This window comes from Pecten maximus, chromosome 5 (assembly GCF_902652985.1).
Source record: "Pecten maximus chromosome 5, xPecMax1.1, whole genome shotgun sequence".
Classification (NCBI taxonomy): Eukaryota; Metazoa; Mollusca; class Bivalvia; order Pectinida; family Pectinidae; genus Pecten; species Pecten maximus.
The window spans coordinates 22,539,614-22,559,353 of record NC_047019.1 but is presented as its reverse complement, the minus strand read 5'-3'; the positions used below and the strand labels follow the sequence as shown (position 1 = coordinate 22,559,353).

At 34.4% G+C, this 19,740-nt stretch overlaps 1 protein-coding gene across 2 annotated transcripts; it reads left to right on the top strand.

Moving 5' to 3' along the window:
- Positions 1–2,438: 2,438 nt before the first annotated feature.
- LOC117327531 (myogenic factor 6-like) lies at positions 2,439–13,901 on the top strand. 2 transcript variants are annotated; one of them, XM_033884578.1, is made up of 3 exons: positions 2,439–3,841; positions 10,573–10,655; positions 12,241–12,348. In XM_033884578.1, exons 1-3 carry the CDS (start codon positions 2,960–2,962, stop codon positions 12,245–12,247), a joined length of 972 nt encoding a protein of 323 aa, XP_033740469.1. In that variant the 5' UTR covers positions 2,439–2,959; the 3' UTR covers positions 12,248–12,348. The 2 variants fall into 2 exon arrangements, with proteins under 2 accessions (XP_033740469.1, XP_033740468.1); XM_033884577.1 differs by having other exon boundaries at positions 2,446–3,841; positions 10,573–10,651; positions 12,241–13,901.
- Positions 13,902–19,740: the final 5,839 nt, after the last annotated feature.

The window sequence follows — 19,740 nt, the reverse complement described above, 5'->3', positions numbered from 1 at the left end:
ATATTGTTCTCAATTACCGTTGATATACAGATGTTTCTTTAACTGAGTTTCTCGTTTGTGAAATTAAATATATATTATTATATATATATTTATCAAATAAAGTTAGTCCTTGCAAAGGATAAATTTAAGAAAATTAAAACAAAAGCCCAGATTTACCGCGATTATATGTATATATCAAAATCAGCAACAAAAAAAATATATTTCTACGATTAATATTCTAGGATTTAAAATCTCATCATATAAACATTTTGTCGCGTCAAACCTATTTAAGTGGTGTAAGGCATTGTCTTATTTCAGAGCTCATCTGTACAACATGAATCATACATAAAGTTGTATCTATTATGTACCCATCCGGTTCTGACATAAAACCATTTTAAAGGCCATAAATCATATGTTTGAGAAGAACCCAACTCAAACACTGGTGATACTCGGGAAGGACTCATTCTTACCACTGCAGCTTAACGGCAACAGGGGGGCGATGACGTCACTTCCTTTTCCTTAACTTTCCATTTTACATTAGACCCGATGCTTTTATTCATACTTCAGGTAATTGTTTGCTTATATGAAGAGGGTATCAATGCTATAAATAAAATTGTTTGCATTTATATTTTTTTTTCCGTGCAGTAAAAAGCTGACTAAACTTAAAATCGTATAGTCCAAGATTCTTACATCTAACTTCTCATTCGTCAATTTAAAAAGTCATTCAAGACAATGATATTTTTATATTTGTTTTTTATGTAAGATTTTAAATAAAAAACATACCCCATAAATCAAGTGTTATCAATCTCCTAGATATCATATCTCTATCAGGAATATGAAAATATGAACCCGCTATCATTCGCGTGGCGAGGAAGAAGTAATTTTTTCGTATCTTTAGTGTAGAGGGGTTATAAAGGATTGAGAAAGCTCAAGAGTTGGGCCGGAGACAGAATGATGGAGGAGAGAACGAAGAGGAAGGGGACCCAGGATATAAAGTAGAATGAGCTAATGGGTCAGCATGGGTATGGTGGGGAGTGGTGATAGGTAAGGGTTTTCAGAAAATGTAGGGTTGGGGGACCGAGGGTCCTGGGTTCAGGTAAGTTTTTATTTTGGAGATGAGGTTTAATGGATTTTATTTTATTTTTAGTGGATGTCGGGGGGGGGGGGGGGGGGGGGGGGGGGGGGCAGTAGAGTGTTTGAGGGTTTGGGTGTGGTATGGTATAACTGAAAAAGAATAGAAAGTGGTTATATAAGTAGATATATAAGGGGTACAGAGACAGATACGATGAGAGGGGACATCATTACCTGCTTACGTGCTTGGACCCTAGGATAAGAAAACAACCCAATCTTAAGTGACCATAGCTGTTGAAATGCCCTTAAACAATAATAATTATTTTAAAAAACTAATCTAAATTAAAAACAAAAAACATACATAGCGAAGGGACCTTAATTATAAATATAATTTTCATTTATTTATAACTATGATATTCTAGTCGCAGCGGTCAGTCTAGACCTCTGTAAGTGATGGTGGCTGGACACTGGAATAAGGGAAAGTTCAATGTTCACCATACCTAGGTAGAAAGGCTAAGTAGAAGAGGCTGTAAAAACTATAGCGTTGGATGTGGTTACCCATATATGGAGATCAAAGAGATAATATAAATATAATAAAATACGAGAAAGTCAAGTCATGGTATCAATTATAAACATATATATATACCCATGTCCTCTTGTAACACTGTCTCCAACACATAAAACACGCACTCAAATGATTCCCCTTCCTATTAGTTATAAGTGGTCACTCGGATAGCTCTAATAAACTCGCCCGAGCATGTTTACGCACACTTCTGATTGCACGTGCGCTGATATAGGTACATACATGTATATGTTGAAAGGTAGTGCTGATTTCTATCTTGTTTCATGTTTACAGATTTTTTTTTCTGAAACGGACTATCGATAAAAGTTGAAAGTAGTTTAAGTTAATTTTCCGGTCATAGATATCCAATTAGGCGTAAGTGTCGCCCTTAATATGGTGAACGTTTCGAGGCCCCGATAATTACAGTGATGTAATACGCGGTGAAAAGATATGAAGTGAAAACGGGAGAAAGCATCAGTTTTGTTTCTTTCAATGTAATTATTAAGAACGGTACTTGGGAAACATTGATTTTTTTAAATCTCAAAGAGAATGAAGATCTGTGGAGAAAGAGAGAGCTGGATTTTCCTCCCTGTAAGTCTCTCACACATATGTTTTTACTTTACCGTTACTGTTGACCCGTCAAACGTGACCCCAGTCTCTTCATCATTCATTTATGTGAGAAAAGCAGTTGGATGCAAATTCAAGGGGTGGGTTCTATCATAGCCTCAGCAGCAGCAACCGTATTAGATTCTGATTGGCCACGGCCCTCCTAATTATGGGGGAGGATGTTTTACGACAACGTACATCGCTTACACGGTTTCTCACCGTTATAAATATTGCAAAAGTTGTAAAGTTTTCGGATATTTTCCTAAAAGCTTCTAGAGGGCTAGGTTCTCTTCAGAAAGCGATGTTGTGTGTGGATCTGAGGACTTTAACTACTAGACATGTGCTGACAGGAATGGGAACAAGCTCGAGCTAATTAATTGGAAAACATTGCCATGTGCATTTTAATTTCCCTATCGGATTTCAAATCTTTAAAATACTATCTGTTGACATATGTACGATTAGCTCGGGTTTTTATGATATAAACGGAGACAGAAATACACAACACTTAGAAGTTTTTTGTGAGGTAGCGACGAAGGGATGTTTTGATATCTAGTTTAATTTTCTCCAGAAATTCCTTCCTGTCTAGTGGGTGGACGGGTTATCGCGCGTGCATTGACTGAGAGTTACCAAGGAGTTGACAAAGCGCGATAAGAAATAAGTGAAAAAGGGACTGTTTTAATATCAACAGTGTCTGAGAAACTGAGCCAGTTACACATTGTATACTAAAACACATACACAATCATGATGATGATGGCCGATTACCGAAGCTGTCGGTATGAACCGAGTCTCCACACATTCAACGGCGGTAACCCTCTCGGTCCGGTGGATGTGTCGGAGGGGCAGCATCTAACTGACCTCTCATCCTATCCCCATGGGGGATCTTCCAGCCAGGAATCGTATCACTACGGACATGCCGCCCAGCCTTATCACAGAGCGCCTGGATACGAGCGCCCATACTCTTCCGACTTGTACCAGTACCACAGTCCGACCAACTCACCCCGGACCTACGGCCCCACCGCTCCCTCCACAGTCTCACCCATAGACCAGCGGCCGGGGGGTGCCCGGTGCCGCACCCTGAAGGATCGACCATTCATAACGTCCTCACTCAAGGAGGACAACAAGAAAGACAGACTGGACAGCATGGATAGTGACGGTACCTCCATTAAAGAGGAACCGTCCGAGGACGGAAGTGAAAAGCATAGTTCCACGTGTGGTTCCCCAAAGTCTGAGGACGATGATGATATGAACCCCCACACCCCTGAGGAGGGGGATGAGCACGTACCCCATGTGTTAGCCCCGGGGTATCACGGACCAAACAGGAGGTGTCTCCTCTGGGCGTGTAAAGCATGCAAACGTAAAACTGTTACAGTAGACAGACGGAAGGCTGCTACTATGAGAGAACGTAGACGACTTCGCAAAGTAAACGAAGCTTTTGAAGCCTTGAAAAGACGGACATGTCCAAACCCAAATCAAAGACTACCAAAAGTGGAAATATTAAGGAATGCTATAGAATATATAGAGAGTTTGGAGGACCTTCTACACGGCAACAGGATGGCAGTCGGTCCACGGGTGGATGACCATTGTAATGACAATGGTTCGACAAGTGGCAGTTCGGACTATATGGTAAGTACCTGTATGGGTGGTCTCTATGGTGACACTGGTTATAGATCTATGGACCAAGTGTTCCAGACAATCTGTCGTACTGTCATCCCTATATGATCACTCTGGTTTAATTACTTTTCTTTCACAACCAGCTTTGAAAATTCTACCATAAACTCGTTATATGTATTGCCATAAAATCATTTAAACAATTTCAAACAATATACGTACAGTTAAATTGATAAACAGAAAATGGCGATGTGTCTAGCATGTGATGATGTTATTTCTGACTACATGTTTGACACAAACAAACACTTCAGTAACGAACTAAATCTCAAAAACTATAGTACATGTAAGTTTGGCATTAATCAGATCCCCGTGTTTCTCCTGGCAAATTTATACTCTATAACTAGACTAATTATACATTATACATAACATAAATATGTCTATAAGAAAATAAACAAGATGACATTGCGATTTACATAACATCAAAGTTCACGGAAGAAATGCTTATCATGTTCAAATTAGCTTTTTCTTATCATACTTCGGTTTTCGTTCAAAGGTAGTATCTTTCTAAAAAATATGCCAGTTTTGACAGAAAACGTTAAATAATAAATAGCACTATGGAATATTAATATACACTAGTTATATAAGTTTCAGTGTTAGGAATCTGGATTCTAGTACTTTTAATAATATATAATATAAAATTGCGTGACCAATAAAAGATAGTGTCTAACATTTTAAAAGCCGGTTTTCATTTTATTATTTCTAATAATAATGACAGGCAAATAATTAACTTAAGTATCCAGGTGTAAAAAATATATAACAATATGGGTTTTAAAATATACTATTGACGATCAACGTTTATTTGTGTGTGAGTTAAGCTTACAAATCATTGGCGGGAGGTCTTCCAGGGCGTACTATCGCAAAGTGTCAAGTATGCGAGGTTAAAAAAGCATTAGGATAGGGTCGAGTTTCGTTTTAACACGCTTGTTCTCTTCATTTCTGTAGCTCCAAAATTCTTGGTTATTATCAACAAGAAATTATTGAATTTTATCTCAAAATCTTGAGAAAAAGTGTGTGTTTCTGTTTTTTATAAATGTTTTAGAAACCACTTAAAATATAAAGATAAAAATATAAACGGTGTGACATTTAACGACTGATTGATCAGTTATAGCCTACATTAATATGCGAAGTTCGGATGAAGGTACATTAGTTATGTGAAATAAAATGTAAAGTTCCTTATATCACGATATCAAGATCACCCGATATGTCATAATTCCAGTTCGGATGTGGATGATAATTTACAGATCTCAATAGATTTGGTGCAATATCCATTTCCGGTTGAATAGGTAATTACGCAATGATGGTAAATGTTAAGCAAAGCTACTTAATGTCAGATTTATGAAAAAAAAAAAGAATATCTGTCAGTTAATATGTGAGTTACACCCTATGTTAAAATTCAGATGCCCAAGGAAAACACAGGAATGTTTATACTTAGATTTAGGAACAACCTTCCCGGAATACGGAATATGGTAATTGGTCCGTTTTATAAATTATACACTTGAGGTATCAACAAACCATCGTAAACATATCTGAGATGATCCGGGGCCTGTATCCGTTTGTAAATAATACAGTATTACAGGTCTTTATCGTATCCAAACACAATATTAGTAACGTTGGTGGCTCTGCTTTAGTCGAGTCCTACAGTTGACAAATTTGTCGCAGTTAGAAGCTTTGGTGTAGGGCCCTACCGGCGTAATGTATCGTTTTGGTGTTGATAGAAACCAGAAACCACGAACGTTACTGGGGGATACAGACCTCTCTACACAATCTAATGGATTTTCCATTCTCGAGTTTCACAAAAAAATTTGTTTTTAATTACTTTTGATTTATTTCTGTATAAAATGAAAAAAACTGCACAAAAACTGTCGACAGTACGAATGTATGGGGTTTGTCAGATTTCAGTGTAACACTTAATGTGTTCTAGATACATCTCAAGGCAGAGATTCCAACATAGATATCATATAGCGAGTCTTGCTTGTGTCAGTATATCCTCATGCTGGTGGGCCAGATTACAGAATTAAATCGTAGTATATTTGTATTTACTTCACAAAGTTATGATCCCTACGTGAATTAAACGGACGTTTAAGTTATATATGTGTAAACGGTATATATTGGTATTAACATTGATTGATGTTGCCTTTTCATTTTTATGACAAATCCTTGCGTTCATAAACACATCTCGGATAATTACATATAAGACATACAAAGTAAACACCACTTGTTGATCTGAGCGGTTCTCCGTATATCTTTATTTGCATTTTTTAAGGTTTTTGTTTCGTATTGTTAAACGGTCATTTCGAGAATAAGATTTTTAATTCATAATTTTCATACGCTTCATATTTTAGGAGCAATTATTTTATTGCAAGGGGTGCATCAATGTCGTGGCATTAACTAAAACAACAACATTCTTTACTATTGGTTACTCGACCAAATCAATTAAAACATATGTTTATAAGAAAAACGAATTTCAGTAAACGGAGGGAGTATTACCTGGTACTGTAATATGACGAGTATATTTTCAGTGAAACTGCCAAAATTATATTTCTCTCTATCAACCTAACTCCCGAAGCTTTTTTCTAAAGTCTGTGGTGTTCATGCTAACTTTCATTTTATCTTTTTCATTAAACATTCGTTTGATCTTCCGAAAGAGAAGCAAGTCAAGGTTATTTCTATGCAGGGAATAAGCTCAATATTAATCAATATGCCCAACACATTCACAGTTGTTCCATAACAGTTGTACCTAATTTTGGGAATTTGACAGGTATGGCTATGATGGCATGTTTATGACGATATACAGATATGTAATGAACTCGGTATGGTATCGTCCTAGAAACCAATGGAATCATGTAGGGTCCAAAGGCCTTCGAATAGGTAGACAATACAAATCGTCATCGGCTTTAATTATAGTGTGCTTATAATAAAATACATTTTATTGGCAAAACAAACGTGTATACAGATACTATTTTCCTTAAATTCGAAAATGAAAATGTCCATCCTGTCTCATTATTAGGATGAAACTTTTGCTATTACTATTTTTACTGCTAGACAATTTAATTAGTTACCCAACTGATGAAAGTTCTTTGATAATAATCAGACATTCAATAAACTCTTAATGTAGCTGTTGGTTCCAAACTAGAGAATATCGATGCTACTGCCTGTTGGCATGCTTTAATATAGTTGGACGAATACCAGGGGGTTTGAGACTATTTAAGTCTTCTCTGACCATAAATTAATTATAAATGATAATTTAAGACTCGAATAATGTTTAAAATGTAACTGCATGCCCACTAATGTAATTATGAAATGTGCTCTTGTTGACAAATGCTGGCATCTCCATGTATAACTCTCCTTCGGTTGTCATGACATGTCCAGAATCAATTTTGTTTATATCAATTTAATCAGATGAGATGGAGATAGTTGGTGATTTAAGCCTGATAAGGACCTATCGGAGTCTGTGTTTGTTGAGGCCGAGTGTCTGATGTATGAGGATAGATTTAGGAAACTCTATGAGGGGGATTTAGTGGATATTCTCGCCGAACACCACAAAGTATGCCCAACTTCATCTTAGACTTTAAGTTACTTATACAATATACAAAAAAAACAGAGATGCTAGATTTATATTAATGAATCTGTAAGCATCGTTCATTTTTAGAGAATAATATGAAAAACATGAAAACATTATGTTTTACTATATTTTAGGGGGTCATCATTATTCAAGGGGGTTATCATTATTTAAGAAGTTATTGTTATTTTACTTAATGTCTTGTTTCATTGTTATCAATATTGATATATCTTATTACGAGCTAACAAGTGGAGGGAGCTATGCATTGTCAAGATTAGTAAAAGTATCAGCAATCATGATCGGAGTAAACATGTAAATATACATTTGTGGGAGTTTGGTCTGACCGCCAAGCCCGAGTTGTATGTGATGTGTAACCGGCTCTGACAGGCGGCCAAACCAACACTATATTATCGTCCTAATACATACCACTTAGCACCTTACTGACAATTACTGGTCGAGCGGGTCCCATAGCCGTTAGTACCTCATTGAGACCCTCAGCTTCCCCAGGTGATGACAGGCATATTCGCCCCTAAGCACGGGGGCATGGGGGAATGGGAGAAATAATTGCTTTGCATTTTCTGTAACACGAGACCTGCTTCCAAAATGTTATTCTTATTGTGCACATCAGATGCTAGACCAAATGAAAACGTTGAGCTCAAAATGGATATCTATAATTTCATTAGGAAATTTGTTTTTCGAATCTTGATACATATTTTATCTATATTGATTCCGTAACGACAAACTTAATTTGACTGCATTTTGTCTCGGATCTCATTAATATCTGTATATATTTCAAAGATATCACCCTCCCCATATTATACTGAAAACATATTTAAATATAACGGCAGAAAAATCCAATACCATAAAAATGTTAAATCACATCATTCAATAAATATCACCTTTTCAAATTAACTACACAGTGGCGAGTAGCAAGGTGTATCATTCATAAAAGTGAAAAAAAATGACACAATAATTGTTTTCCTTCTAGACGTAGACAAGAGAACAAAATGTGTGTACCATTAACACTACCCTATCACATATCGGATACCACCATTAATTTTCTTTTATTCCCTCAATGATTTTGTCAGGCAATATAAAAATGAAAATAGTCAATTGGTTAAGTATTAGTTGTCAACGTCTGGCAAATAAAGAAATGGAATACACCAATACACACTTCTGTTAAATTGTTAAAGTTAAATAACCTATTTATTGGACGGCATGATAATTACATCGAAAAAATTAGATTTAAAGGATGAAAACCTGTTTAAAAATCCTCGAGTCTTCGTTAGCCGTAAGATTATATTAGAACCGACAAACTTACACTAATTACACGTTGCATTAGGTTTAAGCGAGTTGGTGGAGTTCATTCGGTTTGTGTACTAACCTCAAGATAGTTACATGTACTTCAAAATCAGAACATGGTAAAAATAAACATAATCTACATTTTTACATGAATAATTTAAAAGAGGTTGTGTCACACAGTGAAAGATATAATCTCGTTTTACACACATGGAAAATAAAAAAATAAAATTGTATAAAAATATAACAGGGACGTGTTTCTCCGACATATGTTACATCGCTCCCAGGTCTATGGTATTAGAAGTGCTTATTGAATATGGTCGGTTCTTACAACTGATATGCAGGTTTCTGACATCTGAAAGCTATAAGCGTTTGATAGCCTCAGGCCGGATATAAGCGTGTGTATCCAGAAGATTTATTCTCATTGCTTGTTATAAATATTACTCCTTCGCACACAAAACTGATTCCAGAGAAATTAACACATGTCGGAACACGACACAAAACTTAAAACATCTCAAAAGTCAAAATATGTTTGTAATGAAAGGTAAAACGAAACTGTTTTAATGTTTAAACCCGAGAAGCTGTGCTAGAATACAAATAACATTAATAATTGCTGTTATTCACAGAATGGTTTCGCGAACATGATATACCATTGACTGTTACCGTACATATCTACTTATGTAACATATGTACATATGTAGTATCACTCTCACAAATACTCTAAATACGTGCTCATTATATATACTTGTGTAAAATAAATCTACTTAAATAAATTATTAACAGTACTTTCTTACCTTTGGCACCAGTATACGTATAAAATGGAAAGTCTTTTAACAAAATCAATGTCCTATTCGAATATACTATCATTAATAATAATATAATATTTAATAAGAGCAGTTATATAAACAATAATAAACACAAAACTTAATTAGTATTAAGAGAAGAGATGATAATAGAATTGTATAATCTTTATTTTTGTAAGCCACTCTCATGCGTTCTATTTTTGTTTTATTGTCCTCACAATTTCTGCTAGTTTAGTCAATAATTGACGATACTATAGAAATATCAAATGTTCTTTAATTCACATGTAACACGAAGAAGAGGTGCAGTACTGTAATCAGTTAAATCAACTATATTACAACGTGCAAAACCATCACGATGACGAAGACATCTATGCGATCTTAATAAACATGCTGTGTCGAAGAAAAATAGGTTGTAATCTTTTAAACAAGCTGTATAAAAGGAGTGTCAAGATGGTCTGATATTCAAATCATCGACTCTGTTTTACAGGGCATTCCACACTTCTTTCTATTTCGTTGACCCCGCCCATCCTAGCTAAAGTATTGTTTTGAATGTTTTACGAGACCCCGTATATCCAACTACTCCACGGGAGAAGAGGTTTTATTCCCCCAGCCATGCACTTTGTAAATAAAATAGCACTGATCAGATAGCCATCAAACTCAAGTCAAGTCGACACGTGTAATTTCCATCATTCCCAGACCGTGGAAGCAATACTAGTTTTCACCGACTTGATTGCTGCGTGTTCTTTGAAATGTTTAACTATTTTACATTGTTCGGCTTGATGTACACAAATGTTCAGATAAAAATTCTAAAATCCGAAATAGTTAATGGCGTATCTTTCCATTATCTCCCAAATATATTTACCTGACATGATCCAGACCAGTGGATCAAGATTCCTGCAAATTTATGTTACTGAATATATATTTATGAAGCAGGTAAGACTTGAGGAAACAGTATAATTCTAGCTTTATTTACATAAATATCAACATAGTTTGAGTATTAACATCATATTTTTATATCGTTTCAGACTGTGAATAGTCCACAATTTTACGCTGAAAAGTTGCATCATATTGGCGAACAACACAACGGTTATTCGCACACGAACGGTAAGTAAGTAAGCCATTTCAAGTTATGTTAGCATAAATTTCAGCAATTATCTTTTTATTTATTTTTCAAAGTGTAAAACAAAACAAACAAAAAATCAAAACCTAATAGTTAAACATATCCTAAAATTAAAAACCAATATCCATATCGCCACTTCTCGTCCGTATATGTTTTGAAAATATATGTTCACACGGTTTTGCCATCTGAGCCTCAGACAAACGGGTCGTGATAATGTGGGAAAGTCATTGGAGTTGTTATGACTATAACTAAATGTTATGGTTTTTTTCATGGGAATACCAGGATCATAAGGAGCTCTATACATATCGCCCACAGTTAGGTTTGAAGTAATTAACCCGTATATAGCTCATCTTGTTAACACTATTGAGACTTCTATGCAAGTGTTATTGGAAGGCTTAAAATCAACGATATGGCTGCCCTCCTTCTACCGGGGTAATTATACTTTCGTGTAAGTCCGTTTATTGGCAGAAAGCTGAAAATGACCATTCTGTCAAGTATAAGAAGGCTTTATGGTGAGACAAGAGAAGGATCCTATCACGAAGTTCGAAAGTTTGCATAATTTATGTGACTTATACAGTAATGTAACGAGGATTTTTCTCTTCCAATTTTAAGTGTTCAATCCTTCATAGCTGTTGTACTCATTTCATTTTGTTACATAGGGAAATATCCCTAGTTACCTATGTTAAGTTATTTATCATGCGTTTTACATAGTCTCTAAGCCTTTTCCATACGTAACTAATTTAAAAAAAAAAATGAAATTCAATTTTTTAAGAAAGTAACGTATTTAAGTTATTTAAAACAAACGCTACCAGACTACAAACGTACATAAAATATAGTTATAGTTTCATGTTTCATGGCGATCATTATCTGGAACAGTTATGGGGGCAGTTAAACGTTTTGGTCTAAGGTAATAAATTATAAATGAAATTTGCACATCAGTTGTGAATTTCTCACACACAGAAATAACACACACCCCCCCCCCCCCCCCCCCCCCCCCCCCAAAAAAACGATGTTTTTTTGCACTCCCGACGGTCCTAATTAATGGATATTTGTATTTAATGAAGCTAGCGTTTCTAGCAATGCCTACCTCCATACTTGACTAGTCTATTAGACCAATGAACGAAATATTAAGACATTTTGCCACATCAAACATGATATTACCAGAGGGGTGTGTTGTAAACATATCATTAATTCTCTTGAAGTGTGAGGCCTACATTTGTAATACTTAGTGTATATAAGAAGATTCGGAAACAGATACTTACAAATGAAAGGTGCCAGTTCCAATGTGTCCGTACTTATATCTTATCAGGGAACTATGGACGATGTGGCTCACTTTGATCTATCGTCCTCAGTATGGAGGCTACCAGATTTTATTTCAGATCAAATGATTTTGAAATGTCAAAGATTGTTTCCTATGTATATCTCAAATATTGTCGAGTTTAAAGTTATACAACTAAATACCAATTTAGAATGTGATTTATGTAACAGATGTTTATTTACAGCGGGGCAGTGTCTTTATTAACAGTACCAGACGTTTCTGTTATATTTTTAACGCGATCGTTATTTTTTTTAGGTTATGAACAACAGTCATCAAATGGAGTGTCAAGTCTCGACTGCCTTTCTCTCATTGTGGAGAGCATTAGTTCTCAAGGCTCTTCACATATGTTGAATGGAATGCCACCAGGAGAACGGCCCCTATAAGACACCAAATTTACAAACACTACAGTGAGGTGGGGTAACAATTGTACCGGCTAGTGAGATAATAGGTCAGCGAACCTGGTGGAATTTTCACTGTTTGAGGTGTTTTAGACTATGGACGAATGTGCCAAATCTAATAGGGGATTCGTTGTTGTTGAGAAGACGTTCTAGAAAACGAACCTGACATAACTGCTTCATAAATGACACTTGTATTAAGTGATATAATTGAGAATGCAGTCAAGGCCAATCAGAAACTCGGTATGACAGTATCGCACTGAAGGTTCTGAGCAATGCAAAAGTAATGTAAAACTTTATGAAGACTTAATCACAATATGGTGATAAGTCTGGTGCTATAAATTGAAGATTGCTCAATCAACATATGTTAAAACATGAATTGAATATTATTGGAGCCATTTGAAGCCAACAGACAATTATCAGTTGCAAAAGTTGTATTTTATTCTGTCCAAAATGGTGTCCAGCACATATGTAGGACTAGAAGCAATGTTGGTTCCTTTAAGAAATACAATCAATGGTTTCCTGTCTATATGTACAAAACAACCTATACAAACCGATCAATTGTGTCCATCATACAAATCATTTTCATAAATGGTTACAAGGCAGCATTCGATATTGTTCAGTGAACCACGTCGTTGACCTTAGAACTGGAAATAGAAGTGTTCCTTGTCGTTCCATATTGGAGAAAAAACTTCATGTTTAAACATTGAATCTCCTTAAAATTAACTACTAAATTACTCTCACGATTGACACTTCTTTGGAATAATTTTATATTGCTTTTTGTTCTGCTTTAATGTACTATTCATTATAACTTATTCATATTCAGATAATCACCATATTCATACGGGTGATTAGCCCTAAATGTCATTTCAATGAGATGTCTTCAAATTCTTATACATATCAAAGTCACCCTTCTCTTCAAAATCTATTTTTGTCATGTTTAATGTTGATGTACTGAACATAGATGAAAACTACATATGCAATATGTAAATACAATTCAAAGTGCTACGTAATAACGTCATATGTTTGTCCATACTAAAGAGTGTTTTAGTACAAAAGTGTTGTCTACTTCAGAATATTGCGTGTTTATGTACTGTTTTAATATATGTTTCAAATGTTCGAAGCCATTTGATATAAATTGTTTGGAATCCTTCTCTGAAAAGATATCAGACAGGGATTTTGTTTTAAGTATCATTATACAAAGGTTAATTTTTATACTATACTAGTTTCAGCTGAGGAAAAAACATATACTTTTATTAAATTTGTCCATTTAATAGAGAGAACATATTAATCAAAAAATCAAATTTAAAAATGAAATTAAAACATCAGCATTCTTTTTGTGATTATTAATCTAAAAACTCAATATACGATAACAAACATAATTATAAATTGGTTTCGAGTACGTGAACTATGTATGTAGAATGTGTGACGTTCTGAATTTGATTTCATAATGTCTTTGGTTTTATTTGAACTGTTATTATTTTCAATTTATAAAAATAAATACCATGTTTTAAAATGACACCTGACATACTATTATTTCTACAAACCACGCTATTGCATTATAGCATTAAACAATAATACGAAGAACAAAGCAGATCAAAATTGATCAAAGAAGTGTTTTTTTTTATTTTGAGTTAATTTTTTATGAAAATAAATGACACTAACGAATGTTCTACACAATCAATGTTTCTTTAAGTGACATGCATAATAAGGATGGATTTGATTTATTTTTAATGCCATAAGTATATTATCAAACTAGTGTGTTTGTAAATACAGACTGATAATAAAGAGAAATGTCAGATTTAAACACATAAACCAGTCTCATGAATATTGACATTAAATATTTCTACATATGCTGACAAGTGAATAATTAATTATACAAGGATTCGACATTAACGTAGCATGTTTACTGATTTTCACAAGCTATCCCATACCTCATTTTTCTACTGTAGTGGATCAGTCACAGGAAAACTAAAAGTTGTTGACCCGAGTTAGATTTTTTTTTTTTTTTTTTTACGTTTCTTTGTTCAGAAATACCAAAACAACTATTAGGAACGTTATGCTATTTTTAATCGTCTCTGTTTGTGCAGAAAGTTTGTTTCAATAACTTTCCTGTTCATATTGGTGACATTTTACCTGGTCGAAAGTAAAAATAGCTACTTTAAATACATTATAAACATATTTTATTTCTTGATTCGATATTACAATGTGATTGTTCAGAGTGAGAAAACTGATCATTTGCCCAAAGCTACAAACAATTAGTTCACTTTTCAAAGACAGACATGAAAATTATGCGCTTTTGATGATATCAATTTAATCTGAAAAAGTTCAAGTCTAAACATCATTTAGATCATGAAACTGTCGTCGTCTCGACAAACTTAGAACATATGTTTGTCTGGCTTACCTGTTCATTTGTTCCTGGTGTAAAGGGAGGTGGAGCAGGAGAGAAGATGAAAACTTCAGAGACGCTGTGTTTAATCTACAACAAAAAATTCTAAACAGTACGAAGGACCATACTGCTTTGCCTGCACCATTTTAAAACTGTATATCTATTTTTTTACTTTAGTATGTTCCGTTTATCTTTGATATGTCGTGATAATTATTTATTCACACACTTCATAGACATTTGTCACGATTGAACAAATGGATTTGGTCTATCTTAGATATGTTTATATTTTATACAAGCAAAGATACATTCACATCACATTTGATTGTCTCCTTGGATCAGATCATTGGAATGTATGTAAGTTGATTGAGTTTAGATAAAAGGTAAATCGGGGTAATTATTACATCGACTTATTTTCTGCGTTCAGTGGCTATATAACTTCAAAGGCATTCAATCGCAGACACAATGGCGTGTGGTAATTAATAAAGATAGTTTAATACCAATGATTAGTGCATAAATCATCAGCACTTAGGCGCATTAATTATCAAAGAATATGTATCATGATATCAATCAAATAATCTGTTATAGTGGCTTTGAAACAGACGGAAAATTAAAAGTGTTTGTGATAAGGGAAACCAACGAAAAACCCATGATTTTATCCCAAACAAATCGTAAAAAGTACACATTGCCAGAGGGGGTATACTCTTTTGTAGTAAAAATGTCTACAAAACAATTTCAAAATTTACTATAACGTAAATAAAAACATGTAAAAGGACTGATCGAGGATTGTTAACTGTCACGTGACCAGCATACCAGGTGTCTGACGGGAGGTCCATTCATTGACTGATAGCGCAGATAGACTTTGTGATGCGTTAGATGTATTCCTGTGATGTTCATAATCAGTATTTAAACGTAAAACCTTTGAAATTTGAAGAAAATTTTCAGAAAACGTTTGATCTTTATGTTGCAGCTGCATGAACGTTGAGACAAACAAAGTGTAAACGTTTTGATATTTTGCCGATCAGGTCACCTAAGGAGCAGTTACTATGGCTTGCGTTTGGTCTCTAACCATACTGCACGTGCGGTTCTCTTAATACCTTCAAATGTACTGTTTTTTCGATAGCTCTTAATCTTTATCTAAGATCTCGGTAAGTATGTATAATGATAGCGTGCTGAGTACTTAAGAAGTTTCCTCAAAGTTTCAAATTGCTCAAGGTTCGTAAAGGAAAGCTTCGTTTTGCTTATTGCCTCTTTATGTCGTTTTATATAGGAAATTATTGCATGCTATCTGCAGGTCGCATTTCGTGAGATGAGGAGATAAAGAAAGCGATATAAAGCAAGGGAGAAACCCACGATGACAGGCATACCGGAATGATGGATTGGACTTGGTGATAACCCGGGCTCGCTTTGGGTGCTACGCAGACCCTAGGAATATCTTACAATAAACTGGCATCAAAGGCTCGCTCATGCAGAGATAGAGCTTATGAAATGAGAAAGATAAGTCAGCTCTCCTTTCAGTCCTTTGTCAGATCATCTTTTCTTTTCCTTTTCATGTAATAATAACTCTCATATCGATGACGAAAAATAATTACCGAAAATGTTATAAAACATTATAAGCTCACAAACAAATAATTTGGCAACGTGTTCATTTTTCCAGAAAAATGTAGCAGAGGTACATATTGAATTATGTTTATTTGTTATGTTTACGCTCTTTCTATCTGGCACAATCTCAAATCAAGATGAGTGATAAGCCAGCGCTTGGCGATATATTGTGTTTTAGATGTATGAAAGGGATAGTCATGGCGATCTTGGATAATGTTGTAATTAGGGATAAACGATTATTATCCTAGTGTTGGTTTAATTCTCAAGCTTCGCTGATATGTGCACTCTAATATCAATTTTAGTTTAACGTAAAACGCGTCCAATGATATAAAAAAAAGAAATTTCCCTTGTTCTTCGAGTTGATAAACAAACGGCTTTTATATCGTGAACTGATTTTGAACTATCTCATAGATTCACAATAAACATATTTCGAAATAGAAGTCTGCACTCAATGTCAAGGATTTTACAAGAGCCACCGATTAATATAATTCAGGTTTTTTTTGGGGGGGGGGGGGGGGGGGGGGGGTTCGGGAGTTGTAACAGCATTTGAGGATATAGATGTTCAGCAAGTTGTCAATATGTATTAGTGTCGGTCTAACAATTAACGTTCTGCGGTCGTTTATGTAATTTTATGTACAATGTAACATTGTTTTCAACATTTTGTTGATATTTATATTGATAAACAGAAATTATTTCCGGACAGAAATAACGCATTTCAAAAATAGCAATTACAATGTGTTGATATGCGGAGTTTTAATGAACTGAAATACATCATTTTTTAGTTTTATATCAAACTCAAATTTTTATTTATTTCATACCTTGAAATTGTAACACAAGAAATATGGACTATTAGAGGATCCTAAATTTAACAATATTTTAAATATGTAAAAAAAAATCTGTTTAACATCACATTCTGTGAAAATTCTAACGAACGTTTACGAAACACGTGGGGTTGTTTTATAAACAATCTAATCAAAGTTCAAACACAACAGTGTTATTTGAAAAGCAAGTATCGAAACACGTGTCTTTTGTAAATAATTTAATCCAGTCTGTGTTAGTACAAGCAAAAATAACCACGTTTGTCATTTATTTAAAGAAAAGTGATAGGTATAACTAAGATTTTGTTTCACCAATCTATCGCTAACTCTGTATATCAAAGTCCGTTCTGATAGCATTTCAAATCTTAATTATTTGTTTCTCTGTAAAAATGGTCAAACCTGGGAAGGACACGTGCTTTAGGTAAACAAATAGTCCATCGTCCACCTCACGACAGTTCAGTGATATCTCTTTTTCATCTCCGTACTAAAAGAAACATAAAATATATTTTATCCACCTCATTAGAGACGATAATTTGGCTAGCGTTCCTCAGGCTTTGCCTTCTAACCTTGTTAGAAGAAACATCTTTATCTATTGCGGGTTCTCATGTTCCCAACTACATACAATAAAGCTTACGAAGGCCAGATAGTGTGACAGGGGATACGACGGAAAGGGAGGAGGAACCACTACCAACTTGACCAGTAACTACTGTTTTACGTACCTCACAAGTTGATCCATACAAGCTGTGTCTTATAACGTCAAGTTCTGTAAGCTTGACACATTATCTTGACAAAAATGTTTGTTTAATTATTGCTGTGATATGAACATTTTAATGAAGTTTGATGAACATTTCAATCTAGTTAACTCTCGATGTCTTGTCATTTTCTCTTTCTCTTTTTCCCAAACATTAGTGGATGTTATTCTTGATTTATAAATTTGTATATGAATGACCAATCGTAATGCTAACAAAATTCTATACATTAGTTGTGTTTCGTGCGTGCGCGTGCCAGTAAGCGCCCACGTAATACAAACCGATATATATATTTCATCAAAACCACAATTTAAAGTACGCATTCCAGAATTTATTTCGAGTGTTATTTGTCACTTCCGAGGGTTTTAGTTGATAATACAAATTTACTATATTACAGAAAAATTACTATAACAAAATGGCGATCCTGATATATTGTTTCCAACGAAGAATACGCTAAAGAAAATGGCGATAATACAGGCAAGGATGGTCGTTTATCATAACCATTGAGATTACACCAGGTCAACGGTTTCCCTGGTGGGCGTACACACCTCATAAACAGGAGTACCCGGTGATAAATACCCTTCAGGGCACAAAGAAGGTGACTATTCATCGGCATCTTAATCGCGTGAAAGAAATTGTCGATGCCAAATTTAAAAGAAACGTACTTTCATAGGATATTTAATGTAATAATTGGGATTTATTTAAAGTGTGTTTCCATTGAAGTGTATTTCATATTAAGTAAAATGTAATTTGTATACGTCTGATTACAACACTTTTCTACATTTTATAATTTTCACTTATAACACTTCTAACGTTATCAAATAGTTTTATGACAAGTACAACATACATTTTTTCATGATATAACATGCATTTTCGTAGCAAATATTTCCTTAGCAACGCAATTTAATTAAGATTTCCACAAAACAAAAAAATATAACTCGTTCTACCAAATATATACATTATGAAAATTAAAATTGAGACATATACATAAACATACATTTTAACACACTTACATGTACTTTTTTTCTTATACTGTTTCGTTCGATGCTGGCAAAAATAAAATGCAGATGATGGAATACATAACAAATAATACATGACTGTTGATATGACCTTCGTGAGTTCGTTCATAATATTCTAGATTGGCATAATGCCGAAACATATACGTGATGGCCGTGTTTGTAGTCTTCGTGAGCTTCAACCGCTGGCGTTTTGTAATTATAAAATGAGACTTTTGGTCTCTTTTTCAAACATTTCGCTATCAAAATTGTTAATAGATAAGTATCACTTGCCTGTCCGTTAGTAAAATCAAAGTGTAGGGAAATTTGAGGAGACAAATGTGCTCGATTTTTTTCCTGTAAACGAGGACATTTTATTTTATTTTTATTTTCATATTTACGATTCTTATAGTTTCATAAAATTTGATATCTGTTTAACGCTATTGTATTTAAGATTCTACAAGATGTCTTCTGAAATTCACGGCACTCAACATCTTCTGTGTCCAAATGGCTATCACAAATGCTCATGGCGCTAAAAAAGCATTGCTTATTACTACAAACCTAACACTTCAAGTCGAAATTCTATCTTATTAGTTTGACGCTTAAATCATTATACTAATTTATGAATATATCAATTGATGTTTTTGTATATATATTTTATTGCATACACATGAATATGAAATGTGCACTACTTTAACAATTCACTGAATGGTAATATTGTATGCACCAAAATTGGAACAATATACATGTAGAATAACAATATCAATTTTCTGAGCCTGGTATGAGCTATAACAAGGTTTTATATACTGG